General features: G+C 33.1%; 6 protein-coding genes across 6 annotated transcripts; 2 read left to right on the forward strand and 4 right to left on the reverse strand.

Moving 5' to 3' along the window:
• Positions 1-110: 110 nt before the first annotated feature.
• PHYBLDRAFT_176163 (hypothetical protein) lies at positions 111-1,438 on the reverse strand (the record flags this gene model as incomplete). The annotated part of the gene is made up of 4 exons (XM_018437678.1): positions 111-551; positions 587-675; positions 1,012-1,132; positions 1,193-1,438. The coding sequence occupies 4 exons, from the start codon at positions 1,436-1,438 to the stop codon at positions 111-113; spliced, it is 897 nt and encodes a 298-aa protein (XP_018283436.1).
• Positions 1,439-4,063: 2,625 nt separating this feature from the next.
• On the forward strand, positions 4,064-5,651 carry PHYBLDRAFT_72465 (hypothetical protein; the record flags this gene model as incomplete). Its single annotated transcript, XM_018442658.1, has 4 exons — positions 4,064-4,185; positions 4,277-4,301; positions 4,692-4,814; positions 4,959-5,651. 4 exons carry the CDS (start codon positions 4,064-4,066, stop codon positions 5,649-5,651), a joined length of 963 nt encoding a protein of 320 aa, XP_018283437.1.
• Positions 5,652-7,269: 1,618 nt separating this feature from the next.
• Positions 7,270-8,849, reverse strand: PHYBLDRAFT_72464 (hypothetical protein; the record flags this gene model as incomplete). Its single annotated transcript, XM_018442657.1, has 5 exons — positions 7,270-7,664; positions 7,812-7,872; positions 7,894-8,127; positions 8,266-8,681; positions 8,726-8,849. 5 exons carry the CDS (start codon positions 8,847-8,849, stop codon positions 7,270-7,272), a joined length of 1,230 nt encoding a protein of 409 aa, XP_018283438.1.
• A 124-nt stretch (positions 8,850-8,973) lies between these two features.
• PHYBLDRAFT_72463 (hypothetical protein) lies at positions 8,974-9,709 on the reverse strand (the record flags this gene model as incomplete). The annotated part of the gene is made up of 3 exons (XM_018442656.1): positions 8,974-9,069; positions 9,244-9,586; positions 9,645-9,709. The coding sequence occupies 3 exons, from the start codon at positions 9,707-9,709 to the stop codon at positions 8,974-8,976; spliced, it is 504 nt and encodes a 167-aa protein (XP_018283439.1).
• A 1,434-nt stretch (positions 9,710-11,143) lies between these two features.
• On the forward strand, positions 11,144-12,331 carry PHYBLDRAFT_72462 (hypothetical protein; the record flags this gene model as incomplete). The annotated part of the gene is made up of 6 exons (XM_018442655.1): positions 11,144-11,194; positions 11,403-11,526; positions 11,596-11,790; positions 11,815-11,946; positions 12,006-12,086; positions 12,141-12,331. 6 exons carry the CDS (start codon positions 11,144-11,146, stop codon positions 12,329-12,331), a joined length of 774 nt encoding a protein of 257 aa, XP_018283440.1.
• Positions 12,332-15,950: 3,619 nt separating this feature from the next.
• PHYBLDRAFT_153485 (hypothetical protein) lies at positions 15,951-19,358 on the reverse strand (the record flags this gene model as incomplete). Its single annotated transcript, XM_018433163.1, has 13 exons — positions 15,951-16,083; positions 16,133-16,302; positions 16,370-16,471; positions 16,537-16,658; positions 16,737-16,829; positions 16,960-17,168; positions 17,270-17,727; positions 17,796-18,064; positions 18,124-18,201; positions 18,238-18,322; positions 18,386-18,517; positions 18,590-18,798; positions 18,926-19,358. 13 exons carry the CDS (start codon positions 19,356-19,358, stop codon positions 15,951-15,953), a joined length of 2,493 nt encoding a protein of 830 aa, XP_018283441.1.
• Between the last annotated feature and the right edge of the window lie 183 nt (positions 19,359-19,541).

Consider the following 19,541-nt stretch of genomic DNA (forward strand, 5'->3'; position numbering starts at 1 on the left):
CAGTAAATATCAAAGTTGTTGGGAATCTGGTTTCTGACACAACCCAAAAAGAATAACTCAGGAATGGTTGACCATTTCCTTGAGACATTGTGGGAGAGGTGTACTGTTGTCTAGTGGTTATTGTTAACATGATTGAAAATCAAAGGTTGTTGATGTTTTGATATGTTTTTGGAAAGGGTGAAGGGAAGGAACAATACGAAAGGGGTGTTGGGATTGTCTGAGTAGACACAGACTGGTTGTGTATATGTGTCCGCAGCTAGTTGAGCACAGTCAGATGTGATAAACCACATACTAGCATCTAAACACGCTGGGATGAAGTTGGTGTTAATGATGCAGAGATCAGAACCATGCTTTATAATGTCTTCTAATTGCTTGACATTGGTTCCAAACGTACTGGAGTAAATGCTGCTGTATTTTGGAAGGGTAGCAAGCATATCTCTTTTCACAAGAGGGAACTTTTCTTGATCTTTATAGATCAAATGGGCAAGAACCCGAAAACCACACCACCCATCAGCAGTAGGGTTAAACCTACCCTTAACGTCATTGACTATCTCATGAGAGACAGGAAAACCAAGCTGGAATTAACCCTCTTGCCAACAGAGGTGCAATAGTCATATTGGTAATCTTCTTGAGCTGTAGCGGGTCTTTTAAACCCTATTTCTTTTGTGGCATTGACTAAAGAGCATATAAGTATACAACAATATTTCTCTTTATGGATTCAATTACACTGAAAAATGAGAAAGAATATTATCTGGGTTGAGAGGCTCTTGTTTTATTTTTTTGTTTTGTTTTTGGTGGTATCGACTAAAAAGCATATTAGTATAAGGTTAGATTCCTTTTCATGAATTCAATTACACTATAAAATAAAAGCACATATTATCTGGATCGAGAGACTCTTTTTTAATTTGTTTTATTTCGTTTTTGGTAGCATTGACTAAAAGATGTATGTAAATATATGACAAGATTCTTTTTCATAAACTCAATTATATGTAAAATAAAAAAGCATCTTACTTAGGTCGAGAGGCTCTTTTTTGCTTTTGTTTTGTTTTTTATTGTTTTTCGTTTTTTGTGTAGCTGCAGGCTTTCCATCTCTTGTTCTAGCCCTTAACCTAACCATTGCCTTAAGGCCGGCCTATTATTTCAAGATACATATTATTACTTTGTTATGTTATATTTTTTTATCTTACATGACCAGACAAAACACTGATCTTCCTCCAGTTTGCCCGACCAAAGTCTTTGGGAAGGTATTTGGGACGTCACCACCCTTTCTTCTGCCAGGATATTTAATTTTTTCTGAGGCTTGAAAGTTAATCGAAGGGTGCCCAGTTTTGCCTTCGAATTCAGAAGTAACCTTCTTGATCTTTTGAAGGAGGTTGGCCACTTGCTGGCTGCCCTCACAAGAGCGGAAAAGAGCCTCAAGCTTTACAATCTTTTGCATCCACTCTTCTGGCCTCTTGGTAATTACGTGCACTGTATGACTTTCTTCAAAAGATGTCTCTTTTAGAACAGGGTTTATAATCCATCTTTCAGGAACATCATCAAGGGTGAGCTCCCTTCCAGCTGGCAGCAAGTGTCTGCAGGGCAAGCCAAACTCAAACCTGTTTTTGCAATGTCAAAATTCATTGTCTCTATTGATCAAGCAAAGTTCTTGATCAATAACAAGCAATGCTCTCTTAGAGACTTTCATAAAAAGTCTAGAAAGCTGCTTGTTGCGGCCAACCAAGACGTCAACAGTTGTCAATTCCCTGATTTTTATAGCATTGAAGTTTCTTTCGAGGCTGTCTACATAAGAGTTGACAGCTTCAAATGCAAGCCCAAAAGACGAAATTGCTGATATCTCTCTTTTCAAAGCTTGGTGTGCGCTCTTGACTCTCCAGGTAGTTGTACACCCAAAATGCATTTGCTGACTGGTCAGATATCCTGCTCACTTCTCCTGGCACTTTATTCATCTTTTGGCAAAGTAAACCAATACATCTACCTTGGACCCTCCTTCGTCTACTTCACAACCAGAAGATACTGCATTGAACTTCATTAACGCAACCTCAAAATCTCTTCTGGTACTGCTGTGAATCATGGAGTTCACATACTCCATAAGGACCTCTTTCTCTGCAACTGACTTGAGTTTTCCAGCAAAAGCTTTCTCAACGCTATTCAACATATGCCAGTAGCATAGCAATTTGACATTTTTTGGGAATACAATGTCAAGTGCATTCATTAAGGCCATACATTTGTCTGTTACAAATAGAGAACTGCTTTTCTTATTCTCAAAAACAAGTGCCTTGAGCTACTCAAGGAACCAAACGTAGGTCTTCTGTTTCTCATTCGAAACCCAGGCGATGGCAATGGGAAACGATTTAAGAGTGCCTCCCCCAAGGTTATGGACACCTTCCACGCATACAAGAGGCATTTCAAAATTATTGGTTGAGTAGGTGGCATCAGTGGCCATGACTTCTGGGAAGCGACGGGCTCTTTCTAGCATCTTTGGGTGTGAGAAAAATACTCTTTCAAGAGATCCATATTTGCTGGCGTCATAGCATACAAGATATCCCTTAGCTTCCATGGTTTAAACAAGTTCAGTACCTGCATCCTGAGAAGTGGAAGCAGTAGCACGAGCAAAAGCAGCCTTGATATTGTTAATGTCATTCACATACAACTTGTGGCTGACATTGTCCTCTTCATTGATTGCCTTTTGGATCTCACGAGTCTTGGTTTTGGTCTCAACAAGCTTCATGATTTCCCTAGCATCATCGACAGTAACCTTTGACAAAAAACCTTTCAAGGTAGATTCCAGGCAGTCATTATCAAGAGGGTGATTGTGGTAGTCTTCAATCTCATTGGTAACTTTCAAAAAAAGATATTCTTTAGCGGCCTTCTTGTATGATATTTTCAAGAGATAGGGGCATCCAGTCTTTCCACTAGATGGAATTCTCTTGCGTTTGCTGTCTTTAATATTCCATGTGTTCTTATAATGACCGCCCTTGGCACACTTCAAATACACTTGAGTTGGTTTACTATCTCTAGTTATAAGTGCAAAATTGTTGGCAAGTGCATATTCCCACATCTTTGAAATCGCCATTGTCATGTCACTGTAACCATTAACTGGTGAGACAGAAAGAGGTTGTTGGACAGGATAATGTTCCTTTCCATTGAAAAAGTGGATTTCTTTATTAATAGAATTCATATTGAAGTGATTTCTAGAGAATACTTATTAACATCATGATTTCTAATTGCTAATCTGCAATGAGCAAAGTAATCTCTTTACTATCTCCAAGAAAAATTAATATTTTTAAGTGCAATTGATTAGTAGCTCTTACGAGATGAGTATAGAATAGAAAAGAAGGTTTTATATTTAAATATTGAGTTAAGAATTTCAGGACACATCGTTTTGCCCTGAAGGATTGGAGAAAAGACCTCGGACCTCGGACAAGTAGTCACAACGAATTAGTCTGGCAAAAAAAAGGTAGTGCCCCATCCTGAAAATGTCGTCCCCATAAGATTGCTGAGCTAAAAAACATGCCAATTGGGTTTATCATCGATTTTACAGTCATGAGAAGAACATGGTCTTCGTTGGGAAGCCTCTTGAAAATCCTCTCAAAGTAAAGACAGTAGTTTACTTGTGTGATTATACTGGAAAACCACAAGTGAAAAAAACTTCTCAGCCTGCTCAGAAACGTGTTAGAACAACCAAGTCCATCAAGATTGGTTGTTCTGCTAGTATCTGTAAGCATACCATGACTGATGGTACTGCTTGTATCAAATACAACTGGCAGCACCCAAACCATGATCCATTTAAGATTTAAGAAATCAGTTTGTCAAGATTGCCAGATGAATTAAAACAATGGGTAGAAGGGCTTGTCAGCCAAAACATGGATTGGAAATCCATCAAAAATGTGCTTAGAATGAGTGAAGACAGACTTCTTGAAGTAAATATTATATAGTATATTTTGAGAGACTTTGCTTATTTAAAATTATATAGCTTGAACAAGCTGGCAATAGATCTTCTTTCTCTTCTTCTCTTCTTATTGATTATCAATATGTGAGAAATGTTATCAATGCTTGAATGATGAAACTCTCAAGAAAACATGTGGATCATTATGAAAGTGTCAAACTGTGGGTTCAAGAGTTGAACGAAAGTGAAAATACTACTCTTTTCACAGTTTATAAGAATGACCCCTTCCTTGTTTTGTAGGTTTCTGAGTGGCAGAAAGAAGTAAGTAACATGTATTATTTATATTTTATTCTATACACCTATTTATACATCTTATTATTGTATTAGTTTCTGGAGAATTCAGAAGAGTGATGTATTGACTCAACACACAAAACAAGCAAGTCATTTAATACTGTAACTGGTAAAGGTCCTGAAGATTGCTTTCTGTTTACAATTGTTGTGCAAAACCCTATCACCAATAAGGGATTGCCTGCCTGCTTCTTTATAACTGATCATGAATATACCTCAACCTTGAGTCAATGGTTAATATAGGTAAAGAATACCTTTACATTAAAGGTGAAAAGAATAATAATTGATGGCAGCCCCATCGAAATTGGCACAATTGAAGAAGTCTTTGACAATAGTGTTAATATCCTGTTATATCATTGGCATATTAAAAGAGCATGAGAAGTTAATGTAAAGAAGCATGTAAGTAGCATATATATTTAAAATTGTGTATATCTTATATAACACTATAATATAGATTAAAGTGCAAAACTCAACATATGCTTTTAACATAGCTTGTAACAGTGTTTGTGCTGTATTGAGTAATATAATGCATGCAACAACTTCTGTTGCCTATGATATATTGTATAATGAATTTCTTGTAAAATTTAGGGAATACAAAAACTTTATTTTGTACTTTAACAGAATGTGGGTGCTGAAAAAAGAATTATGGTGCAAAGCATAGAGATTGGTATGAAACTTTATTGCTTATTAGCCTGTTTCTAATATGTAATATAAATAATAGGCTGCAACTTTTCACACCAATAACTTGATAGAGTCTTATCACAATCAGCTGAAGACTTTCTATCTTGGACGTACAAGATCTCTTCGAGTAGATAGACTTATTTATCTTCTGGCCAAAGTCTTCACTCTTGACTACAGACAAGAGAATGGCAAGACATTATATGGATTCCAATCAGTACGTCTTATATGCCAAGAAGAGCAAAAAAGACGAAATACATACATGTTAGATAGCAATGCTGCTATAGAAATGGTTAAGAAATTGAATGATACTGCATTCACTTGCAGATCATTCACAGTTGATCTTTTTATATACAACATTGAGCTACAGAATGATTTTCTGAAAAACTGCACTTGCCCTGATACTTCCAAGCTTTGCAAGCATATCTTTCTCATCAATCGTATGCTAGACATTCCCTACTCTTTGCGCCAAAGTCTTTTCTCCTCCTCCTCTGCTGTCCATGTATCTAATACTGATACTAAAGCAGTAGTTGACACTTCCCTTCTTTCTGACAAGATAGAAGCTGATATCATGAAGTATTGTCAATTATACTCTGTTGGACTTGACAGCAAGATAGCCGATTACAAGAGAATTTCAGAAGACATGAGCCAGTTCTTAGATACATTGAAGTTTGCATATAACAAGCTAAAAGAACATGGCTCTCTCTCTCAATCCCATCCACCTCGACAAACATAATTTTTTTTATTATTTTTTTTTTATTATCAATTATCAATTATATATTATCAATTACTATCTTTTTTATTTTATTTTTAATTGTTATTTTTTTTAAAATTGTCTTTATAAAAGAAGTCAAAATCAAAGAATCTTTTAAGTTGTGACTTTCTTTTCTGATTAGGGAATTAATGGTACTTGTAGCTTTTCTATATGCTTGTATCAAATCTACGCGCTTGTAGATATGTCAGAAAATATTTTTCAACCAATAGAACTACTGGAAATTACATAATTTATAGCTCTAGACTCGTAGCTTTTCTACAAGCTTGTATCAAATCTACACACTTATATCGCATCTATGAGCTTATCAGTTCTTCAGCAAATGCGATTTGTGAGATTTTATATTACTTCTGCATCTAATTCAATTGATTGCTCTAATAAAATAAATTTATACCTTTTTAGGTACTTTAATTTTTCTTATAATTGATCCAACAAACTTAATGTTTTATAGCAAAATATTTTTATTTTTTGACTTTATTAATAATAAAAGTAATAAGATAAGACACTTTTTAGCCTTCTCATATCTGTAGAATTGTCTCTAACGAAGGGTACTGAAAATAGTAGGCAAATGATAGAATAAGTATGTAAAGAAGAAGACTATGATAATTTTAAATTAAATAATAAGTATAGTAAAAGTCTAATTTAAATTGTAAGATCAGTGTCTTTATAAACTACTAGATATTGCTTTGGCCGGAAATAAAAAATGGAGTTTTGTTTGTGACTGTAATGAACAGTTATTGTCTTTTTTAAATTCAGTCTTAATTTTATTGTTGTATTTCATACCCACTGAAGTTTCTCCTAAATATAGAAATTTATTGTGTAAACCAAATTTTCTATTGGCTTAAAGTATGAATTGAGATTAAATATGGAAAGCTACAGATTTAGGGGAGCAAAATAATGAGATTTGTGCCAAAAAAGAATTAAACGTATTTTTTGAGTTACTTAATTGAATTTCAGACAAAAAAACTTTAAAATGGGTGAAGAAAAAAAGATTGCTTTGAAGGAGAATATTTTATCGGTTGATATTTTTTTTTGTTGAGAAAAGTTTTTTTTTGACAAGTCATTGTTTAGTTTATATTGGAAATGTTTACTAACATCCACCTCAACGTGCCAAACTTTGCGACGTTAAGCAGCCTGTGGATACTATCAGATACAAGAGTTAAATGCATGTCAATGGTCTAAATCACAATTACTTCATTCTTATCAAATTCATAACTAGTTCTGTAATGTATAACTTCAATATTGTCATAACTGTCAGTTACTACATTACGTGAGTAGACTGTACTGACATTAAAGCCAGATATTATTTGATACTCTTGCATAATACACATTTTTCTTACTAGCTTTCCTCTCTCATCTCTGAGAGCTTTGATAAAAACCTGACCAAAAAACTATCAATTATCTTTCTGGAAGACACCTGCCAATTTATTATACAAATTAGGAATTGATATGCCAGAGTTGTTGCTGTTTGCATGGAAGCCAAAAAAATGAAGATTGAATTTTGGGAAGTCAATAGGAGCTTGTTTAACAAAGTCACCAACACTCAATCTCACAGGCCGTGTACTACTGCCAATATGTTTCTCTACATTGTAAGGGCCTCCATTGCAAAGGTGACAGCAGATAAATTGATTTGCAAATTTTTAGCAACATCTCTGGAAGTTGCTTGACAGTTCGTTTTAAACAAATGTTTGCAAATGAATTTGTTAAATTGCTTGCTGTTTTCTGTTTCATACTGTAAGACACAGCCAAAGCAAAACATATCTTTGGTAAGGTGGTGTAAGAGACGAAGCTTTAGTTTAAAGCTGAAGTCCTGCTGTTGGAAAGTCTTGAGATTAGATATGATAAAAGTGTTTAGCACTAGAAACACTCTTGTAACTTCGTCAACATCACTTCTAATCTTCAAAAGATAGCTATCAAAGCCTTCATAGACTCTACAAATGTAAATTAAAGATGCTAATCTGAAAACTGTATGGAAAGCTGTGATAATAAATGTCAGATTACTATCTCTGCAAAAAAGCTTGCTCATGACACCAGATAAGAGCTGTATCAATTGCTTGAAATCACATCTCACAAAAGAGTCAGAGTGGCAAAGCTGATTGCAAAATGTTCAATCGTAACTCTTACAGAATTGATAAGAGGACAGTTCATGTTGCAGGCTATCCTTTTGAATGACTGTCAAGATGGGCTGCTTTTACAAGAAGATTACCAAATACTTAATTAATCCAAGTGAGATCATATGGAGAATCTCATTTGGTATGTCTTTGATTGGATCAAAAGCTTTGAGTCTAAGGAAATCTTTGCTTCTGTTCTTCACATAGCTTAAGCTTTGCCCACTTTTGTATATGTCAGATTGTTTATCAGAAGAGGCAAAAGCAGAAAGAAAAGCCTTTGATTGTTGGGGCCAGTCATAGTGAGCAACATGAGAAAAGCAGGTGACACTCTTTATATGTTTCCAATCCAGATGAGAAGAAAGGATTAGACTCTTTTTCTAAAACCGTTTTGAGGCTGTTCCCTTATGCATCGCAAGCTGAGATTGGTGAGAATTGTCACTCATAAAGAGAAGCAAAGAAGTAACTACCAGTACATGTTTGCCAAGATCTTGGGAATAAATTTGGATATCTTTCTCTAAGGTAACAAGATCATTAACAAGTGGTCCCAGCATATTAACGACATTGAGAACATGGTTACATATGCAAACAAACAAAGTGTTCTCCTGTTTGTTTTGCTTTTCAAGGGTCATCACAGCAAAGTACATCAAAAAGCTGTTATACACATTGTATTGCTTTGAATCATTCCTGGAGGTATCATCAGAATATATTTTTATTAAGCAAATGATGACTTTCATTAAGCCAGATCCAGAAAGTCTTCTCTTAAATCTTTTGACAATAGTAGCATTGGTCCATAGGCGAAGTTGGGCACCAACAAGAACACGATTGACAATCTCAGTTGAACATGAAGAGACTGATATGTCAGAGCCAAGGAAAAAGTTACTGTCTTTTTAAACAACTGATAAAAATGTATTTACATTAATTTTGTACTTTGGAACAGATACAGCAAAATTTGTGCAGTTTTCACACAATCAGAAGTACATGTCATCAGGATGATTGAGCACAGGTCCATAGCCACCATATATCTGATAAGCATTGGCGTATGTGAATCCATTTTTTGTAAAAAAATTCTCTATGAGAAACTGGTCCAGAGATCCTTGTATTTCTATAATATCGCCTACCCAATAATCTGATTCCTGGATCGTGAGTATGAGATGTTGAAGAAGTAGGCTTTCTTTCTATTTGTTCCCTTGGTTGAGGTGCAGCCTCTGGTTCTCTGTAAAGTCTGGCAGTGCAGAGAGTTGCGACGTTTTTTCAAGGCATGTCATAATATGCTTCATATATTTAGATAGAATGTTAATCAAAAATTTGTGTACCATGGATTTTTGATTTGTATCTTTGGCTGTAGAGGTCTTAAAAACCAGAATATTGTTTTTTGCTCTCAGGTTAAAATTTATTACTGCATCTGGCTTTGGGAATTCTATTTATTTTCCAGCACTTTCACATACCTCCAAGAGCATCTCCATTGTGTACATTATTTTCTTTATCAATATTTCAGAAGCCAGATCTTCATCACCATGAAATAATGCATGCAAAATGAATTCTGCCTTCGACTTGAAAGGACTGATATTTCTAGTAAGTATAAAAATATCTTCTATGCTCTGGTGAGAAGATTCACTGGCTGTAACTCTAGCAGCATAATCATTCATACTTGTTGAAAAAGACTTAAGGACTCTCATATGTGTTTCAATATGAATAGTACTACCTGTTATTTCATTGTCTGCATCTGAAGTCTCAGCTTTACTTTGGTTTATTCTTTCTTCAAACAAAATAGAATCAACATGGATATCACTAAAAGAAATTTATAGTTAATACTTAATTCACTGTACATTTAGACTTAGTTACTTACGTCAACCTAGGATTATTCTTACATTGATTCTCTTCATCAGAGGAGCAACTGTCGTAGTAATCCATGGAATTCTCTATGACTATCTCCACATTATTCTCCAAGTCAATGGATACAGCTGTAGAGGTATCCCCATGTAATTTAATCCTAACATTCAAATAGAATCAGAATTAATATTGTCTATTTATAAGATTGTAATACAGTTACTAATTTCTTTCTTAAAAGAACATTGCTATATTTCTCAGTACTCTCTTCAGAATGATACTTATTAAGATATTTCTTAAAGCCAACTAAAGAAGTATATATCGTCAAAATTTGGCAAAGATTACATTAATATTTTTTCTCAGCCTTCTTTCTATTTCCTTTGGTAAGGTAAACATTCTTCTTTGCAGTGTATTTAGATGTCATTGTTTTTATTTAATATTCTTTGTAAACTTTGAGAGACAAAAGAATAGGAACGTGTTAATTCAAGTTATATTATTATGCATAAGTCAACATGACTGCTAAAAAAACAGCAACAAAAAATATAACAAAATTTCTTTTGATTACTAATTTATTTCTTCTGTATTCTTTTTTATTCTCTGGTAAAAGGTAAGACTTATATGCATTCTAACAAAAACAATATATTTCAAGAAGCAGAATATATCCAAGTAAGTATAATATGGGTTTTGTATTTCATCAACTCATTTCTGATTGACAATGTGATTAGATCCAACTAACATGTATTGAAGTCCCAAAAGACTTTATTAATAATAAAGACAAATAAATATATTTATATTTGACTGTACAAGATATGTATCCAAACTACAATAAAACAAAACTTATTTCTTCTTTATACTAAGTCCTTTTTTATTTCTTTAGGTAGGTTGATCTTAACAGATAGTCTTGTTATTTCAAGCATAAAAAGTAAAGTCAGATTATGAGATCATTAAGTAATTCTTGCCAATAATTTTTTATTATATAGCTGCTTGCTCTTCTTCTATATAAGATATTATTCTCAAGAGACTATTACCAGCAAGAGGCTACTGTTTAGTAGAGGATGCTAGTATAGAATGGCTGCTAATATAGAAAAGCAGCCTAGTAAACTGTATGCGTATTCACAGTGTTTTTTTTTGAAACAAATAAAAATATATATTTTAAAAAACCCAAATTATTTTTCCAATATATCCCCTTCCCCATTTTTCTATAAAAGAATTCTGTAAATAAAAATTGTTGCATAGTTTCTTTCTAGGAAGGCCCCCCTCTAAACTTGTCAGAGATTTCCAATAAGACATGTACTATCTAAACCATTTTTTCTTTCTTGTTGCTGAGATTAAAAAAGCTCAGTGGGTGTGTTGTGAAGCCACCTCACAAATCTGGATAACAATTTTCATTTATCAAAATGCAAATTTCCCCCGCAAAATTATTTGTTACATTTGCTAACTGCATAGTGTTATCTAGTTATCTAGTTATCTAGTGTAAGGCTAATAATTTTACCATTAGTTACTAATAAATTACAATATATGATTGGTAGCAAAATCAGGTTCCCATCAGATGAATTGACACGTCATCTGGTCATTATTCCAAAACAACTGAAATAATTGTTTATTTTATTTCATATTCTTATTATTATATATTAAATACCTAAAAATGAACGTTAATAGCTTCTTAAATGATGCTGCAAACTTGTCAACCAATGCAGTAGAAAAACTATGATTAGAATTGCAGTGTAGAAAAGAATTCAAAATTAGCTTTGCTATAGAATTTAATTTGCAACAAAAGGTTGTTGAAAACATGACTGAAGCTGCCTATAATTTCAGCAATACTGTTTTGGGGCCCAAAGAGATTAAAAAAAATCCTTTTAATCTTTACACTAAGGAGATGAAGAACAAGAGAAAACTTGACAGTAATACAATTAACTGCATTGATTACAAGTAAAACAATAGTTTTGTAACAATTCGAAATATATTTTTAGGGGAAAACTACAGACGTGAGGAAATCATTGATTTGTATAACTTGATGGGTCCTTTAGAAAAAGGCAGATATTACGAGATGGCGAAAGAAGATTCCGCTACTCTTCACCAGGAATCTTCTGTCCCTGATGTCAATCGTAGTGCAAAATCCATATTGACCATCATAGACACAATGAAGCTATCAATGAACTACAATAGTCTGTTTCTGTTCTGAGAGTCAGGCATCAGCTCCAGTCAAAAGATTGGTCGCCTCTTGTCAGGAGATACGTCTTCTATATTTTTTAAGTGTATTGAGGAAGATGGCGCTCTGGAGAGTTTCTTGGAAGCAATGGGAAACATCGAAAGACGCCCAAGTAAGTATTATATAATAGATGTATTATTTATTTTATCTTAATCTATTTTTCTGTCATAGTGCAAGAAATACAACCCGTGACTATTGCTGCCAACGACTTCAGGAATAAGATGAACAAACGTTTGATAAGCTTGTTCAATGGTAAGTCTATAAAATATCAAAATTAACATTTACTTTATATTATCAATTTCTTAGAAGAAACCAGGGAAACAAGAAAATCTTTCCCTTGGAAAGCAATTGAAAACAAAAAAGGCATCATCAGAGCCGTTGGATGGCCAGAAAAGATGTCTTTTGTGCCACTCAGTCTTATGAAAGATATTGTGAAAGAAATGTTAGTTGATGCCCTGGACAAAGGGCTCATTTCTTTCTCTTGCTCTTTAGAGTAAGGCTTGACAAGCTTAATAAAAGTATTTTTTGTCTCTAACTTCTATAATTAATAATTTGTATGCTAAACTTATGTGTACATCTTATCCGAAGGCTTTCCAGTGTTGTACAATAGATTCTTGCTTTTACTATTTGTTGTGGCTTGTTTTTTTTATGTATTTTAATTTTCAAAACAAAAAAAATGACTTCAAAATTTTTTCTTTCCTAATCTACTTTAATAATATACCCGTTATAAGTATTTTAAGTAATAAATAAAATATTACCCTTTGCCATCATTATCATCTTATAACATGTATCAAACACTTGATTGAATGGCCTTATAAATCTTGTCATAAACTTCTTGTAATCATGCACAAACAGTTAAAGACAGATGAGAGCGCTAGTCAAGATAAATCAGCAATGGAAAACAACTACCCAACGATTTTATTTGAATATTAAGATCAACAAATAAACTTGGAGTAAGAATAGATATATATTAAAATTTAAGTCTTTGGAAGTAATGGTTTTGATAAACAATGCTTGTATGACCTTCTGTTTTGCTTTACAAAAGATAGTATGTATTTTTAAAATAATCTTAAGGCTATCCTAAAAAAAAATGTTTTTAATGCTTTGCTCAATTAGCTTTCTTTCTCAATAGTGTTAAGTTTTTTTTGGTTCATCTAATGTTACTGCTTAAAATTATAAAAACAATGTCATATAATTTATTTATTTTTGTAAGGGTAAACTTTAGACTTTATTTTTTTTCAAGCAAAAACAAAACAAAATCTAAGGAAGTAGAATACATGTTTATACTGATGTCTGGGGTAATAAAGTTATTGTTTTTTGACATTTTAATTTTGTAAATAAAAATCTTCTTTCTTAAATAAATTCCAGTTATGCTTATCAATATTGTGAATGAATCAACTCTGTGAAAATTATATTGAATATTTATTTATCAATTGCACTTCATCAAGGACAGATATTAGCAAGTACATGTTTTATAAAACTAATATGGCATGTCTTGAGTTTTATTGAAATTCTTTTAGCATCAAGTATTATTACTAGATAAGTAAAAAAACGCGTCTTTATATAAAAAGAAAGGGCGAAATATTATCATTTCATAAGTTGGTCTTTATGTACATCACTTATTAATTAACTGGCTTGTCTTATTGATTTTATATTTATTCAATCATAACATTTTATTAATGTAGTCTATTACTTGCAAAGTCAATATCATTGCTAGCTTTATATAATAATTTAAATAATAATCAATATTTATATATTTATCTTTGATTTAACTAACTCTTCCTGTCTACTTTTGTCTTTAGTCTTCATGTTGTAACTTTTGGCCTTGTTTAATGAAAGCAACTAGCACCCTCCCCGATTTTTATTAATATATTCTTTCCAGATATTACAAAAGCTGATAGCTGCAAACAAAGTCCTTATCTTATACTTTTAAATATACTCACTTCAAAAAAAACAAGCTGGTATTAACAAACACTAGTTATATATGATATTGTTTTATGACAATAATAATAATTATGTTTAGCCCATTATTTTTTTAAAGAAAATAAAGTACATTTTATTAATAGAAAAATATGAATAATTAAAAGTAAAATTTATTATTTTATTTGACAAACAGTGATTCTGAAATGCAGTAAGACTATTATGTTACTTTTTGCAAATTAAGAAAACTACCATCCTTTATGTAAAGATCTAATGTAGGATCAATTATAAATTAAATTAATAAAAGTACAAATTGATTTGAATAGAATAATTACAAAATGTAACTCAAAGAACAGAGTTCAGAAGTGACAGAAATAAAAAAGAAGATTGAAAAAACTTTGGATACAAATATCGAGTGAGTAAAATAAAGAGAAGGCTATCAATTTCACTTGGGACAATTGAAGTTATAGCAGAAAACATACTAGGAAAAGGAAATAGAATAAAATAAAAGAGAGTTTTGATCATGTCAATCAGAACATACAATGAACATAAAAAAAAATAACATACCAGACAAAAAAATAAAAAAAACATAAATAAGAGAAAAGAATATACAAAAAGAACGAAGACTGTGGCTTAACATTGAGAAAATGTGACTTTGGATGTGACCATGCCAACATCTTACAGTGAAAATGAGTGGAAAAAGTGGCTTGGTAAAAAATACTATAAAGCTATATTTTAACTACTCTATTCAAAACTTTTGCTATAAATTATTCGTTGTCACTTTTGACTATGATAGGAACAACCAAGATTTGACTTTTGCCTGATACATTTTTTTGTTGTTGTGGTGGTTGAAGTTGAAGAAGTTTTTAAGAGGAAGAATTGAAGATTTGAAATTAGGAATGAAGATTCGTGAGAACTTGTGTAGGTTTTGTTTATTGCGAAAGATTTTGTATCAAAGTTTGACCAGGTTCCTACACTGAACTACTACTGCTATTTATATTATTTTGGATTGGGAAAATTATATGACTGGGGTCAGATAATCGATCCTATCTGAGCCTTAATCAGAGCAACGTGATCTTGGGATAATTAATGTATGATTAATTATATAAATGTGTGTAGTCCCAATGAAGTATTAACATCGAAAGTAAATGTGTTTATGAGTTATACTTATGCTTATAATAATCCACTGATGTATCCCATATTATGGTGATATCATCATATGAAATATAATCACTATCATGCATGCTAAACCTGTGTGTTAAATAATAAAGTAATTGGTAGACACCTTTGACTGGAATAGCTGAGGCCTTATATTATTTCCTTCAGACTTATTCTCAATTACAGCAGTAGTCAATACTCATTTACAACATTTGTATTTTTTTTGAAAAAAAATTATTAATCTTTCTGTTTTGCTAAAAAGAAAAATGAAATGTTTTGAATATTTAATGAATTGTTTTATACTATTTATTCTTTATAAATATCTTAATGTTATGCGAAATAAAATTATATGTTTTTAAAGTAAAATAAAATAAAATAGCAAACGAAACAAATTTTATTTATGTAAACAGAGTTAAACAGTTAGATACAAATGAAACAAGATAATTTTTAACAGTGTAACTTCCTGAATAAGAAATGCTATTTACTTGCTTTTGAAAATAATAAAATAAAAAATAAAACATGCAAAATACTAATAAAATTAGATAAAAACTTGATATTTTATTATCTCAAAATAAGTATGTAGTTATGTGTATTATTGAATTAATTACTGATAGACTATAATGATATAAGTAATATATATATATATTACAGAAAGAAGTAAAATAAAATCTTGAAACATAAAACATGTATTTAAAATGGACATTTTTTTTACTTCTTGATTAAATGTAGAAAACAAGAAGTATACTTCAAGCAATAAAAATTAAGCTGTCAGCTTCTCTATAATTTTATGATATTTATACTTGTAAAAGCTATTATAGCATTTTACAGATTTGAAAAAAAATATTATTATTATTATTAAAAAAAATATTAAAAAAAAGAAGAAAAGAAAAAAAAAATGGGTGAGAGTTTGTGTTATTCTAGGGAAAAGAAACTTACCTTAGTTATCAACTTTAAATGCTAACAAATAAACTAAATAGACTTTTTACAATAATAGAGTAACTTACCATATATTGCCTCAGACTCAAATACATTATTGTGTTATTCGTCTTCATTGGCATCGTCATTGGCATCGTCATCATCATCATCATTGTTGTCATCGTCATTGTCGTCATCATCATCACCTTCCACAACAAAAGCGATACTAGCTTCTCCATCATCGGGGGGTTTATGTCTTCAACGATGAGTGAAGAAGAAGAGACAGAGAAGGAGGCAAAAGGAACGGAGGAGAAGGAGGCAAAAGGAACGGAGGAGAAGGAGGCAAAAGGAACGGAGGAGAAGGAGGCAAAAGGAACGGAGGAGAAGGAGGCAAAAGGAACGGAGGAGGAGGAAGCAAAAGAAATGGAGGAGGGAGAGGACGAGAATTCCAGAAGGAAACTGGTCTGAGCAAAGACTGCTCGCTCCCAAGACATAGAAAGCCAAAGCTTTCTAGCCAAAAGGAACTGCATCCCGCAAAGAACCTCTTTGTCCAGAGTACCTACAGCATTGTCAAGGGCTTTTAGCCCTTGCTCTCTTAAAGTCCTTTCTTTTGTGGCACAGTGTTGGAGCCAGAAGGCATCACACTTGAAATTTTATATATTAGTTGATTTATTTTTAAAACCTTTAGCATCTTTATATTGATTATTACCTTCAGAAGTGCAACTTCTTCTTCTGCTCTTTTCTTTGCCAAAAAGAGATGGACTTCGGGACGGATTTCCGCATCCCAGAAAATATTTTTTTTATTGATTATTGAATCAAAGGTCAAAGACTCTTTTAAAAAAAACAAGTATAAAAGTAAGAATAACAGTTTTATATGTCCATTGTGAAAAGTCTAAAAATCACTGTTACCATTGAATTCAAGGTTAAATGCTTGTAGGAGGTAGATAATTTGTTTGGCCTGTTTATTCAGGCTGGTTTGGTGTTGTTTTGATTTTTTTGTGCCTATATATATATTTAAAAGCATTAATTTATGAAATAAACACAATCACCTTTTCCCCTTCTTACCAATATGGCCAGATTTGTAGAACAATGTCGAGATATCATGATATGCTCAAACATTGGCTCTAATTACATCTTTGAATATTTTTTTTGTAAGCTAGGAACTCGTTGTACCCTAGCTGGACATTTTCTTCTATATATATTATGAGGTTTGTATTTTCTTCATCAGATTCTTGGAAGCCCTCAACTTCCTTCTGGATCTTCATCTTCAACTTCTCCATTTCATACTTCAGCCTATTGATCTCATCTTTCACATGATTTCCATTGGCATCATTAGCGAGCCTACAATAAAATTGATTTTTTAATGACAAAAAACATAAGAAAAAAGCTCTAAATACACGTACTCTCTTAGTCAGCGCAAAATTGTAAAATTTACAAGGAACAAAGCAATATTGCCTTGAACCTTATGGCTGGACTCCATCAAATCAGCAATGTCAACGTAGTTCTCTGACTTCTCTACCTTGTTAACATGTTGCTTCCATTCTTGCTCAATCACAACACAGTCAAATCCCTCCAACGCCTTCTTGGATTTTTCTATGATGCGCTTTGCTTTGACATACTTACTCTCCAACATCAAGCCCAACTCAACCTTCTTCGTCTCATTGCAGAACTTGATGGCTCTGTACAAGACCAACTTCCGATTTGCTTGTCCCATCTTTCTGGTCATTGTCACAAAGCGGTTAAGATATGACCAGAGGCGTTCCAAACATTCACCATCTGTCAAGCCAAACCCATCTCTACATTTAGGGTTGAGCTTAACCTGGCAATGTTGAACATGAGCATACACATGGAAAGTCGGAACTGCTAGTTTTGATTTCTCCATCAGTCCAGGAAAGTTAGCCTATGTTAAGTATTGTTACTATATGCTTATATATTTAACATGTACATTAAAAATAACTCTGTATTTACCTTCAGTGACTTTGCCAGCTTACAGACAACATCATATATCACATTGATGTTGGGAGAGTTATCAGCAGACTGGTCATCACTACCTGAATCACCAAATAGTTGATTAATTATGGAGAGAGGATACTTAAACCCTTCACCAGTTTCCATGTCTACCAACTTAATGACTGACTCATGGCGTGCACAGCTTGCTGCAAAAAGACCTTTAATAGAGTATTTTATGGACTTTGCCAAACCACCAGAGCTAGCATGGAAGTTGCTGTCAAACTGACCTATCTATAAGTATAGAAAAGGCTTAGTATGTATTTAATATCTTGTCACTTTTTATTACTTATGCCTTCTTCAGCTCTCTCCTTCTCATACATCTTCATCACGTCATCACCAATCCACACCTGCTTGAGTTGAGCCTCTAATTGCTCCAACTCTTAGCCAACATCACCCTCACCATCTTTCTTCCTCTCACACTTCAGGCTAAAATTGCCATCCATGGCAACATATTGACAGTCGTCAACGGCCACATTGCTGTCAACCTGATATAAAAATACAACTTCAATACTTTGTTGCAAGTAAAATATAACATATTATTCACTTACATCCGGACAAGCAGGGCAACAGTTGGATTCCCGGAATCCAGACGAAAGCTTCTCTACCTTGGCCTCAACAATCATCATAAGCCTGATGAAGACATGCAGAAGATTTTGGTAATATGCATTTGAGATCTGTCTCTATTTATTTTATTTTAACACAATATTTAAAATCGATTAGTAACATATACTGATGTATAATTTTTTTCTTACCTCAGCACCCAGATTGATCTTATTGTACAGATTGGCCAAGCCCTGGCCAGAGATGGCAAGAACATCTCGCATGTCTCTCATAAACTCAAGAAGTCCGAAATGAATTGCATATTGGACATTGTTGAGGGAAGCAGGGAGCATACCCATCTCAACCAACTGCTTGGGAATGGACTTGCATCTGCAAAAAACAACCTCAAATGTTCCTGAGGCTGTGTACACATATAGGATGTTAATATATTAATCTAAGGGCAGTTTTTCTTGAAAAATTAATAATGATTGCTTACAATACAAAAAAAAACATGTAAATGTTTTTCTTAGAGAACTTTGTGCAAGAACAAAGGAAATGAGACAAAAGAGCAATAACCTTCTTATCCAGACAGCCATCCTTGCATCTTCCAAGGTAACGCAGGAAGGAATCAGCTAACTGGGAAAGCAAATCTACCCACTTGTTGTAGAGACTTCTTTTCTGGGTCTGACTGGCTTCATACGTATCGAAATCAATTTTGACGTCTAAGTCAATCTGAGAAGCAGCAATGTTCTTGGAAGGCATTTCTATGGGGGCTACAGCCATGGTTCTTGCTCTCTTCTTGCGCGCATATGTATATTGTAGGCGAAGACTATTAAATTCCACCTCAGAAACAGATGGTTTTTTAGTGGGAATATAATTCAAACCACTTATTGGAGCGTCTTCAGAAAAGTAATCCAGTAAGAACTGAGGTACAGCTGTTCTCTGTCTTCTTTTGATAGTATGCTTACTTGGGTTGTACATGTTTAATTTGCTTGTTAAATTCAATAAAAAAATAGAGTAAAGGATTATGATACTCTAAATGAGTTCTGGTATTGGTAACTGATTGCGTCACTAAAGTGGACCGTTTTGTAAAGCTCAAGGGCTGTAGAAAACCATATGGTAGCACGAAATTGACTAATTTAGAAAAACAAGTAACAAGTGGTA

The sequence above is a fragment of the Phycomyces blakesleeanus genome, assembly GCF_001638985.1.
Source record: "Phycomyces blakesleeanus NRRL 1555(-) unplaced genomic scaffold PHYBLscaffold_45, whole genome shotgun sequence".
In the NCBI taxonomy this organism is placed as follows: Eukaryota; Fungi; Mucoromycota; class Mucoromycetes; order Mucorales; family Phycomycetaceae; genus Phycomyces; species Phycomyces blakesleeanus.